At 38.0% G+C, this 12,298-nt stretch overlaps 1 protein-coding gene across 1 annotated transcript in view; it reads left to right on the top strand.

The window, feature by feature from the left end:
- The window catches only part of WDR44 (WD repeat domain 44), a 103,989-nt gene that overhangs the window by 50,488 nt on the left and 41,203 nt on the right, over positions 1-12,298 (top strand). The window contains exons 4-8 of the mRNA XM_081081524.1: positions 4,136-4,772; positions 5,562-5,689; positions 6,823-6,918; positions 8,205-8,341; positions 9,883-9,966. Coding sequence (XP_080937650.1) covers positions 4,136-4,772; positions 5,562-5,689; positions 6,823-6,918; positions 8,205-8,341; positions 9,883-9,966 — 1,082 coding nt within the window. The remainder of the gene's footprint in view (positions 1-4,135; positions 4,773-5,561; positions 5,690-6,822; positions 6,919-8,204; positions 8,342-9,882; positions 9,967-12,298) is intronic.

The raw sequence follows: 12,298 nt of genomic DNA on the forward strand, positions 1-12,298 counted from the left end.
TTCTCCAGCCAGGTTCAGTCACCAGGTTCTAGTCAGGTTCTCTTGCCAATTTCTGTAGTCAGGTTCAGTCCAGGATCTTTTGCCATGTTCTCTCCAGCGAAGTTCTTCTGTCTCTAGGTTCTGTGTAAGTTCTGTCTTCTAAGTTCTGTCTTGTTACATCTGTATTTATACCAGTTGATTCCAATCCTATCAATCTCTATTCCAAAGGTTAGGGCGTTTCTTATCTCCATTCCAGGGAGTAAAGATTATGTAGCTTAAGCATGATTGTTCATAGTTAAAGTGATTAATTACCCGCCTGGCACTTAGTTAAGGAGTTTCATCCCCTCCCTAACTTCAGGGAAAAATCCCTACCTGGGGAAACAACCTTTCTCGGAGAGGTGACCTTGGTTAAAACACACAGCGCTAAGGGGAGCAAACATATTAAGAACAGTATGTTATATATGCCAGGTCCCTTGAAACATATGCTGTGCAGATGTTTCTTTCCTGCAGCGACTGTGTCAAGCAGCAAGGATGGACCGGCTTCCGGCAAATTCCCCCTTTTTTATTTTTTAAATGATAGCGCATGCAAATCAGTGGCCACCTCTCAGATTGGCCATTTAAGACTTGGAAGAAGACTGGCAAGCAATGACAGTGAGCATAACTATAAACATAGTGGATGGAGCACACAAGGAGCCCCATTCCTGTAGAAGGGTGCCGGCCTCTTCAGTCAAGGGATTTCAGCTGTCCTCAAGTTGTTGGTTTGATTGTCTTTGTTGGTCTGGCTAGTGGGCGGCATCACTGGCGACGGGCTTCCCGAAGCGTCAGCGAGTTGAAGGGCTGCATCAAAGGGTCCATCAGGGCCGTGGTTGATGGTGGTGTCAGTGTCCGAGGAGGAGTAAGCTGTGCCCTCTGGGTCAGCTGATATGGAAGATGGAGGGTAGTAGAGAGAAAAAGAAGAGAAAGCAAAAGAACTACAAGGCATGGAAGTGTTTAGAAAAAAGAGGGAGAAGAAAGGGAAGAAGGCAGCATCCTGACACAGCCCTTTCCTTCAGCTGCCCCTTTCCCTGTGGTCCAGGGTAGAAATGAAAAACAAGTCCTGTTGCAGTAAGAGGGCAGCTGCTGTCAGCCAGTCTCTGTCTTTACCTGGGTCCCGATCTGAGCTGGGCATGGGAAGCGGGAAGCAGCCATGGGGACAGGAGACCTTCCTTAGAAGGGGCGAGTGTTCAAGCCCCTGAACCATTGGGGGGTGAGGATCTGTGCCCCACCTCTGTTGAACCCCAAGTTTTCTCCTACTGGCCCCCCGACTGTGCCTGTCTTAGGTTGCCCCACCCTGTGGGGTCTTACCCATCTTTGACTACCAGCCATCTCTGGGCCAAGTAGGGTGATGTGAGGTTCAGTTCTGTCTCCTTGGTAGCCTATGTCCCTCTGGCCTCCATGCCCAGCAACTGCCTTGGGATCCCCTTGCCTGCTGGCGGGGCCCTGGCATTGATCACATATCTTGGGGAACCCAGGTTTCTTCTCCAGGGAGGGCCCAGCTCACGCTATTGGGTGAGAGACAGATCCATGGTACCAGCCACCATGAGGCTTCAACCTCAGCATGAACAGAGAGCTCAGGCAATAGCTATGGGCAATTGGATTGTAAGAAGAGGGTCCCTCTTGGCACAAGGGTAAGAGGGGCCAATACAGGACAAAGGAGAGTCCCGGAACAGGGCTTTCTCAGCCCAGGATGTCAGGCTCTTGGCACAAGACAACTCCATGTATGGGGCATATACCAAGCATCCCTAGTCACGGCATAAAAGGGAGGTGCCCTTCCTGGAACAGTAGGGTAGGGAGATTCTAGAAGAGGCTGTGTTCAGGAAAGAAGGAGAAAGGCCAAAGAACCAGCAAACAAGTAGTTAGATTTTTAAAAAAAGGAAAAAGGAAAGGAGATGTGGGGCAAAGTTGGGACATGTGGAAAGACAAAAAGGAGGCACATGTGATCCTCCCAATGGACTGATTGTTCCAGCTCAGGGCTGCACATCTGCTGCAGACGGGCACTGGTCAGGTGTGCTATGATGAGGCAGAGATGGCGGGCGATGAGACATAAGGTCGGACTAGACGGTCTGGAATCCACACAGGTGAGTCTGCGTCCTGTAGAAATATATAAGCATATCCTCTCCCCCAGGTTAAAAGTACATCAGGTCCCTTCCAGGCTCCTGTAAGCAAGTCTCTCCATTTGATGAGGGCTTTAGGTTTAGTTAAATCAGGGTTCCAATGCCTGTACATTGGGGAATTTCCCTCAGAATCTACATTTAGTATATTAATTACAAATAGAGTATGTTGTAGAACATGATGAGGAGAGGAATATTTAAACTCATTTTCTTGTAATTTTTTAATTTGTGTTTTTAAAGTTTGGTGAGCCCTTTCTACTATTGCTTGGCCTTGAGGATTGTAGGGTATTCCTGTAGTATGTGCGATGCCGAATGTAGAGCATAAGTTTTTAAAAGCTCTAGAGGTATAGGCAGGCCCATTGTCTGTTTTAAGTGCCCTTGGTATTCCTAGGTAGGAAAAGCATTGGAATAGATGTTGACTTACATCTTTAAAGGCTTCTCCTGTATGTGCAGAAGCAAGGATAACATGAGAAAAGGTATGAATACAAACATGCACATAGCAAAGTTTGCCAAAAGATGGGACATGAGTAATATACATCTGCCATAAGTCACAGGGTCTAAGTCCTCTTGGATTAACTCCAGTAGCAGGGCTAGGAAAATGAGTAGGAAAATGGCTGCAGTCACGCACAATACTTCGAGCAGCTTCTCTAGATATGCGATAATATAGACGGAGAGCAGAAGCATTTTGATGGTGAATGGCATGAGACCGCCTGGCTTCTTCTAGAGCTGTACAAACTACTGGGCGAGTTAGTAAATCCGCCTGATAATTTCCTTCGCTTAAGGGTTCTGGTAGGCAGGAATGAGCTCTAATATGTCCAATATAGAAAGCCTTTTCTCGTTTATGAATGTAAGTTTGTAGCTGAGTTAACAAAGAGAAAATGGCAGTTCTTCCTTGTGGAAGAGAGGCGGTCTCAATATGAAGAAATAATTTAACTATATATTGAGAGTCAGTGTACAAGTTAAAGGGAAATAAAGGGGGATGCCCAGCTGGTGTGGCTCAGTGGTTGAGAGTCGACCTGTGAACCAGGAGGTCATGGTTCGATTCCTGGTCAGGGCACATGCCAGGGCTCAATCCCCAGTAGGGGTATGCAGTAGGCAGCCGATCAATGATTTTCTTTCATCACTGATGTTTTTCTCACTTCCTCTCTGAAATCAATAAAAATATGTTTTTTAAAAAAGAAACAAAGTGGGGAAAAGGCATAGTGAGTTGGCTGTTTGAACTCTTTTTTAAAATATTTTTATTGATTTTAGAGAGAGGGAGGGAGGGAGAGGGAGAGAGAAAGTGAGTGAGAGAGTGAGACATCAATGTGAGGGAGAAATATCAATTGGTTGCCTCCTGTATGCACCCTGACCTGGTATGTGGCCTGACTGGGAATTGAACCCGTGACCTCTCAATGCATGGGATGATGCTAAACCAACTGAACCATATCAGCCAAGGCTGTTTGAATTTATTTCATGGTCCTGGCATCCCTCTAAATATTAGGGTATTAGGTGTGTTCTGTTTAGAACATTAATATCCTTGTATCTACTGGCTTTTCCTGTCATAGGCTTGAGCTAAACAATTTGAATTCTTGTACTAGGTGGTTTTGCTTCTCTTGATTTTGTTAACTAGGCTCAAATCAGCAGGCTGTTACTACAACTAACTTGGCATAAATATGTAAATGAACTATGACATGAAGAGTCTAAATGTAAATTTATGTTTGAACTTTATTATACAGTGTTGATTAAGCTTTTGTGATTACATGTACTAGCCCAGATTCCCTATTATAATGGTTAAGAGTGCAGATTCTTGAACCAAACTCCCTAGTTTTGTGCCAGCTTCATCACTTACAAGCTTTGTGACCTAGGACAAAACATTTGGTTCTTCTCTACCTTAGCTCCCTCATTTGTATATGATGATAGTAAGCATTGTCTGACACATAGTAAGTACTATATAAATGAGTAGCTGTTACTGTGTTCTCGTAAATGGCTTCATTTTTAAAAATTGCTTTTTAACCTTTCATCAGATTATTGAAAGTATTATTGAGGAGACTCAGAAAGTACTTCAGCTTGACGATGACTCTTTGGATTCCAAAGGAAAAGGACAGTCTGATCAGGATACTGCCAGTCCTCTCATGGCTGGAACACATCTTAACAATATACCTGGACTGTTAGCCACAGGTCAAGTTCTACAGGAATATCCCAAAAGGGCAGAGAGTCAGAATACATCTGAAGAAACTGAATTAGAACCCAAAAAATGTTTTTCTTCCAATGACACCTGTGAGAAGCCAGTAGATGAAACCACTAAGTTAACTGAAATAAGTTCAACTAAGCAGCTTAATGTGACTGAAACTGAAACAGAAGTATTGAACAAGGAAGCAGTGGAAATCAAAGCAAGTGATGTTCTAGAATCTGCATCCTCAAGCTCCTCATCTGCTAAAGATTTTGCTACTGTGGAAGAATTGGCTCCTGCCAAACCCCCAAGACAGCTTACTCCAGAACCTGACATAGTGGCTAGTACAAAAAAGCCTGTTCCAGCACGCCCACCCCCTCCAACTAATTTCCCACCTCCTAGACCACCACCTCCATCTCGACCTGCTCCACCACCAAGAAAAAAGAAAAGTGAATTGGAGTTTGAGGCTCTTAAAACACCCGATCTGGATGGCAAGTATTATTGAGAGATAAGTACTTTTGTGAGGATATTTTTGAGTTGAACTTGTTTAAATTTGTTATTTTGTTTTAGTTTATGTTATGTAAACTACATGGATGACCAAGTTGTAAAAATTATTTTAGTAATAAAAAGTGAAAACATTTATATTGGAGATTAGTTACATTATTATAATTGAACATTTCAGCAGACTTCAAACTTTCAAATCTGTTATCATTGGAGAGCCAGTGTGATATGGTGAAAAGAACATGGTATTTGAGAGTTAAGATTTGAATTCAAGTCCTAGATCACTCTTTTTTTTTTTTACTTGTTAATCTCTAAATTAAATTTATTGAGCACTGGATCCCTTTTTTTAAAAATATATTTTATTGATTTTTTACAGAGAGGAAGGGAGAGAGATAGAGAGTTAGAAACATCGATGAGAGAGAAACATCGATCAGCTGCCTCCTGCACATCTCCTACTGGGGATGTGCCCGCAACCCAGGTACATGCCCTTGACCGGAATCGAACCTGGGACCCTTCAGTCCACAAGCCGACGCTCTATCCACTGAGCCAAACCGGTTTCAGCGAGCACTGGATCTCTTAATGTATAAGTTGTATAGCCTTGAGGAATTTAAATAACTTGTTTGAATCCTAGTTTCCCCATATATAAAATGAGAGTAATAAAATCACTTTTGTCACAGGATTGTTATAAGAATCAGACAAATAAAGGTTAAAGCACTTTTCAATTAATGTATAAAGTCCTATATAAGTATTTATTATTATTTTTGTTGTTGTTGTTGCAGTTCCCAAAGACAATATTACATCTGATATGCTAACTACGAGCATGGCTTCAGAGAGTACAGTCAAGGATTCTCAGCCTTCTCTTGATTTGGCAAGTGCTACCAGTGGAGATAAAATAGTTACTGCCCAGGTTGGTAAATTCATGTTATATTTTATATAGGCTTTGTCAGATTTCCTCAACTTGATGGTTTGTGGATTATCAAACTTTCTTCTCCAGGCCAGATATTTTCTTATCCCAAAACCTGGACTCCTTACATCCCTTGTCCAGCTCTGCTACTAAGTAGTTGGGTAACTCCAGGAAGCTATTTAACATCTGAGTCTCAGATGCCCCATTGATAAAATGAAGGGAAACCTTCCTTGAAGGTTTCTTGCAAGGATGACATGAATAAAGTATACCAAGTACCTGGCAATGTAGCAGGCATTCAAAAAATGACACATGCTGCTATTTGTAATATTATTGATATTAATAAACACCAACTACAATCTTCATTTACCTGAACTGTAGTGGATAAAATTGAGTACTTTTATTTTTTATAATTTCTTTTTCCTAATCATGAAAACAAACTTCATACAATATATATATACACACACACATATACATACATACATAGGAAGCAATGGAAAGGACTTGGTAACATGAAGCAATGGAAGGGACTTGATAACATGAATTTTACCATAGCCAAATTCTGGCACTCAAGGCTTACTTATGTGGTAGCTGTGATTGGGGAAGTTTAGCAAACTGGGAGATAAGACAATATATAGCCTTTCATAGCCTTAGAGCATTGATTGGCAGTGGCCTGTTTTGTAGGGTCCCCAAGTTAAGAATGGTCTTTACTTTTTCAAGGATGTTTATGAAAAAGAATATGTGACAGGTAATATGTGTGAAGCAAAAAATCCTAAAATATTTATTAACTGGCTCTTTACAGAAAGCATTAAGATATCTATAAATCTAGCCCTGAACAATGGCAATCTTTGTGCTAGCATTCTACTAGTAGAGAACTACTTTGGGGTCAGCTTCAAATAGAACATTTCTTTGCTTCAAGACTAACACATTATTGCATGGACAGCAATAGTTTGGGTACCTAATGTTTTTCAGAATTCTGAGAGTAATAAAGGGCTGAAATGGAGTATTCCATTTAAGTTTTCAGTAGGCTCCATTATCTGAATTATGGAATTTTTTTAGAAATGTGTGTGGTAATGAGTAATTGAATATTTATAAAAATTGGTTCAGTCTACTTTCTGTTTATGAAATTATAATTTCAGGAAAATGGAAAAGCACCTGATGGGCAGACAATAGCAGGTGAAGTGATGGGCCCTCAAAGACCTAGATCCAACTCTGGGAGAGAGCTTACTGATGAGGTATAATTATATATATATTTTTTTGTTCTTAAAAACATAAAATATAAAAACCATAATGGGAAGGTGAAAAAGTTCTGGAGATGGATGGTGATGATAGTTGCACCATAATGTGAACATACTTAATTCCCCTGAACTATACAATTAAAACTTGTTAAAATGATAAATTGTATATTATGTATATTTTACTATGATTAAAAGTTTTTATTTATTGTTATTAGGCCAAAAGTCATAATGTAGAAGAACAAAATGAAAATGAAGATCACCTTGGGTTTTGTTTTTTTTAATATGTTGAAGTTTGCAACTCTGACTTAAACTTGCCCTTTCATACAATCTATGGTGGAATAAATATATTGAAAGCAAGGCCTATATTTTATAGAAAGTGGGCTTAAAAAAAACTTGACATTATAGATATGTATATGTTTTCATGCTTGTTAGATGATGTAGTGTAGATAGTCACAATACTTTTTACCACTAAAATTTACTATGTATCTATTGGCCAATTTATTCAGAATGAAGTTTTAAAGCAAAATCTTAGTTTTTTGTTTCTTGTAAACAACATTTTAAAAAATTATTGTACTTTGGAAAATAGTTTGGCAGTTTTTCAAAAAATTAAACATCAAGTTACCATGATGTAGAAATTTTACTCCTATATATACACCAAAGAGAAATGAAAACACATGTCTGCGTAAAAAATATGCACAAGTGTTCATAATAGCCAAAGTTCATAAACGCCCATCACTGATGAATGGGGTAAATAAAATGTGATATATCTATTCACATGGACTATTTTTCAGCAGTTAAAAGGAATTACGTTCTGATACATGGTTACAGCATGGATGAACCTTGAAACCATAGTGCTAAGGTAAAAGAAGCCAGTCACAAAAGACCACATACTGTATGATTAAATTTATTTGAAATGTCCAGCATAAGCAAATCCATAGACACAAAAAGTAGATTAGTGATTGCCAGGGATTGTAAAGAGAGGGGGAATAAGATATGACAGCAAATGGATATGGGATTTCTTTTGGGGGTAGTAGAAATGTTCTGAACTTAGATAATGGTGATGGTTGCACAACTCTTTGAATATACTCAAAATCATTTAATAATGTATGGTTTAAATAAGTGAATTTTACAATGTATGAATTGTATCTCACTAAAAATGTTAAAAATTATTGTACACAGTACTGAATGTATTTAGAAAGTTCTTAGCCTAAAATTTTGAGGACTTTGTAGACTCAAAAAGATACATAAATTATAAGTTCTCTTGGTGCTATATTTTACCTCAGGAAATTTTAGCCAGTGTAATGATTAAGAACCTGGATACTGGAGAAGAAATACCTTTGAGTCTTGCAGAAGAGAAACTGCCAACAGGTATTAATCCTCTCACTCTACACATCATGAGAAGGACTAAGGAATATGTAAGGTATGATCTAAAGTTATTTATTATTTGTAGTATTTCATTCAGAGTGGTGAAGATTTCTCTGTTTATGAACTATGATAGTCCCTAATTTGGTTTCATTCAGCCTTTTTTTATTTTTTTATTATTTTTTTAAAATATATATTTTATTGATTTTTTACAGAGAGGAAGGGAGAGGGATAGAGAGTTAGAAACATCGATGAGAGAGAAACATTGATCAGCTGCCTCTTGCACACCCCCTACTGGGGATGTGCCCGCAACCAAGGTACATGCCCTTGACCGGAATCGAACCTGGGACCCTTGAATCCACAGGCTGACGCTCTATCCACTGAGCCAAACCGGTTAGGGCCAGCCTTTTTTTAATTTGGAATTAAATAGTTAATGTATATATTCTTAAATTTTGTTCTCTCTTAGGACTGCACAATTATTAGAAGAAAATATTATATATCTTCAATTCCGTAATATTTGATTTCTCTTCTTTTAAAATTATTTATATTATACTGAAGATAGTATTAAAACATATTGAGGCTAAACAGTCATGCTGTTCTTCTGAAACCTTGCTTAAGGATCAGAGATTTTATATATAAAACTAGAGGCCTGTTGCACGAAAAGATTCGTGCAATAGGTCTTCCCTTCTCCTGGCTGCCGGCACCGGTTTTCCTCCGGCTCCCGGGACCCAGGCCTTAGCTCCAGCCAGAGCCGCCTTCCGTCTTCGCGGTTCTGGCTCACCTTCAGTCTTCACTCAGCCGCTTGGAGCCTACATATGCAAATTAACTGCCATCTTTGTTGGCGATTAATTTGCATATTGTGCTGATTAACCAATGGGAGGCGTAGCGAAGGTATGGTCAATTACCCTGTTTGTCTATTATTAGATAGGATTTTAGAGAGTCAGAAAATGGCTTTAGAGTATGGTGATTGGCTTTACTGTGGGTTATATGTAGATCTAAGTTGGGGGTTGGGAACTTACGGCCTACTGGCCATATAAGGCCTGCAGAATCATTTGATCTGGCCTGTGAAAGCATTAAGGGTAAGTTAATTAAATGTTTGACCATATATAGCAGGCTGATTTTTAAATGGATAATTTTATATGGCCTGCTAATAATGTCATAAATATCCAAATGGCCCTTCACAGAAAAAAGGTTCCCCACTACTGATCTAAAGAATCATTTCAGTGAAAGCAAAGCCTTTTAAATTTTAAAGTACAATACATGATGTGCCTGGTGAGTGAGGAGGAAGATATTTACAAGTTAATTTGTCATTTCTGGGTAGCATGTTTTGCCCAGCAGAAAGCCTTATTTGCCATGGGTTTTTCTTAAGTTCCTAAATTGCATTAATTTGCATTTTGTACATTGCACCTTGCTTAAAGATTCTTCTTTGATCTTTCAAGTCTTTAAATTCTCACAGTCATCATTTAAATTAAGTTTATATAAAGCATTTTAACAAAGTTTATTTTTACTCTGATTAGCTAATTCTACAGTAAGTATATATAGATTTTTGAGACATGTTAGGGAAATGGCTTCTTTTAAAATTACTTCTTCCCCTCGTAGTAATGATGCCGCACAGTCAGATGATGAAGATAAACTACAGTCTCATCCAACAGATACTGATGGTGGAAGGTTAAAGCAGAAAACGTGAGTTATAGTACATCCCTTTGCTTCATTTTAAGCTTTATTTTTTAAAAAAAATATGAGAACTACTATACTGTTTTAAATCTGTGCTCTATCTAATTTATAAGTCCATCTACCACCACCACTCCCTGCTGCCAGCCAATAGATTATGAGGTATTTGAGGCTATGTTGGTCATAGAATATCCAATATGTAGTAAATGATCAATAAATTTTGCATCATGCCTCTATTAATTTTTCTGACAGTAGATACCAGAAGTGTTAATAGAACTTGATTATCCTTGAAGTTGTCTTTTCCCTTTCTCTTTATCTGTGCAAATCCTCTTTGTCTTTCTAAACCCAACTACATGAGATTTTTCCCAACTTCCTTCAGTTTGTAGAAAATTGCTTCCTTTTCTCAATTTCAGTGATACTATAGTCTCTATAACTTATGTTTGCCCTTTATTTTATATTACCTTAAACCGTTTTCTGATTTAAAAAACAACAAGGTAAATAGATATTACACAGCTAAACCATATGTTACAAAAGGGTTGTGATCATGCCATTCTTGTTTCCCCTACAGAAACCTAACACAATTGTGGGCATATAGATTTTGCTTGATTATACATAAGTCACATAATTGGCAGTAATTCAGTCTAAAATATAAAATAAATGTAAATATAAAATAATTCAGTCCCAAAGCAAATTCTCCACTCGAATCTCATCTTTTCCTAATGTGGAAAGTGTAGCAAAGAAAGCTGTGAGAATTTTTGGAAAAAGTTTGTACCCACAATGCAGGTCTATGATAACACCTTCAGATATCTGGACCATGGCTATCTTGCAATGACAACTATGAGGAACTGGAGAATTAGGAATTATTCAGGAGATAAATAAATATCTAGGAAAGGTATTTTTTATTCCATGCATTAAAGCTCATCATTTTTCTAAAAGAAAAACCTCTCATTTTTAAAGCCATTATACTTCTTACATAATTTCTAAAAATCTGGTATCTGAGTTTACAACAAAATAGAAGCACCAAATTATGACAACCTTAATTCAGTACATAAGGATGTCAGATAATATTCTGGTTACAAGAGAGGAATCAGAAAAATAATAAAAGCACTCTTACATAACACAAACATTTCATATGACAGTGTTTCAACTTTTTCTCATGTTATTGTACTCATACAACCTGGTAATATTTGCACTGAATGCTAGAGTAAACTGATGTTCAGAAGAGTCTGGCTTCCCTATACTCTGCCCTGTTGTCTTCAAGGTTTGAAACTAATATTATGGCCCACTTGCAAACCATTTAAAAAGCCCTAAACATATTAAAGAACAGTAATGATGGTAACTGAGTCTATTTATTAAGGAAAGAAGCATATGGAACATTAAATTCCATTGAAGAAGGTACAAAAGTATATATTTTAGAGATGTTCTCACCAAAATGTTTAAATTATCTGTTTGCTTGCTTAAAGGAGTAATAAACCTATAGTTATGCAGAAAATATGACTTCAGAATTATAGGACCATAGACCCTATAATGATTTTAAAAATGATTTATCATCACCCTGGTCGGTGTTACTAAGTGGTTAGAGCATCAGCACGGGCACCAAAGGGTCTTGGATTCAATTCCCTGTCAGGGTGCATACGTAGGTTGCAGGTTTGATCCCTGCTCCAGCTGGGGCATGTACAGGAGGCAACCAACTGATGTGTGTGTGTGTGTGTGTGTGTGTGCGTCTCCCCCCCTCCCTCTTTCCTTCCTTCCCTTCCTTCTACTTTCTCTAAAAAAATCAAAGGAAACATATCCTTGGATGAGTATTAAAAGCAATAAAAATATTTATTATGTGTGTTTTCTGATTATCAAAAGTAATACAAAAATCTGTAATATAGAAAATTAAAGTTTCTCATGCTCACCCCAGAAATTCTCAGTATTAATAATTAGGTGTATTCTCCATAGAATTATTTTTCTCACAAAAGTGGGATTATATTGTCCCTATAGTTTATCAACCTGCTTTTTTCCCCATTTTGTTCATTAGTTTATTTTGTTCATTAAATTCTACATATTAATTAAATCATATGGTATTTGTCTTTTTCTGACTGGCTTATTTCACTTAGCATAATACTCTCAAGGTCCATTCATGCTGTTGTAAAAGGTAAAAGTTCCTTTTTTTTTAAGCTGGGTAGTATTCCATTGTGTAAATGTACCATAGCTTTTTTTATCCACTCATCTATTGATGGGCACTTGGGCTATTTCCACACTTGGCTATTCTAAATAATGCTGCTGTAAACATAGGGGCACATATACTCTTTTTTGATTGGTATTTCAGGATTCTTTGAATATATTCCCAGAAGTGGGA

This window comes from Myotis nattereri (genome assembly GCF_964212035.1).
Source record: "Myotis nattereri genome assembly, chromosome: X".
Classification (NCBI taxonomy): domain Eukaryota; kingdom Metazoa; phylum Chordata; class Mammalia; order Chiroptera; family Vespertilionidae; genus Myotis; species Myotis nattereri.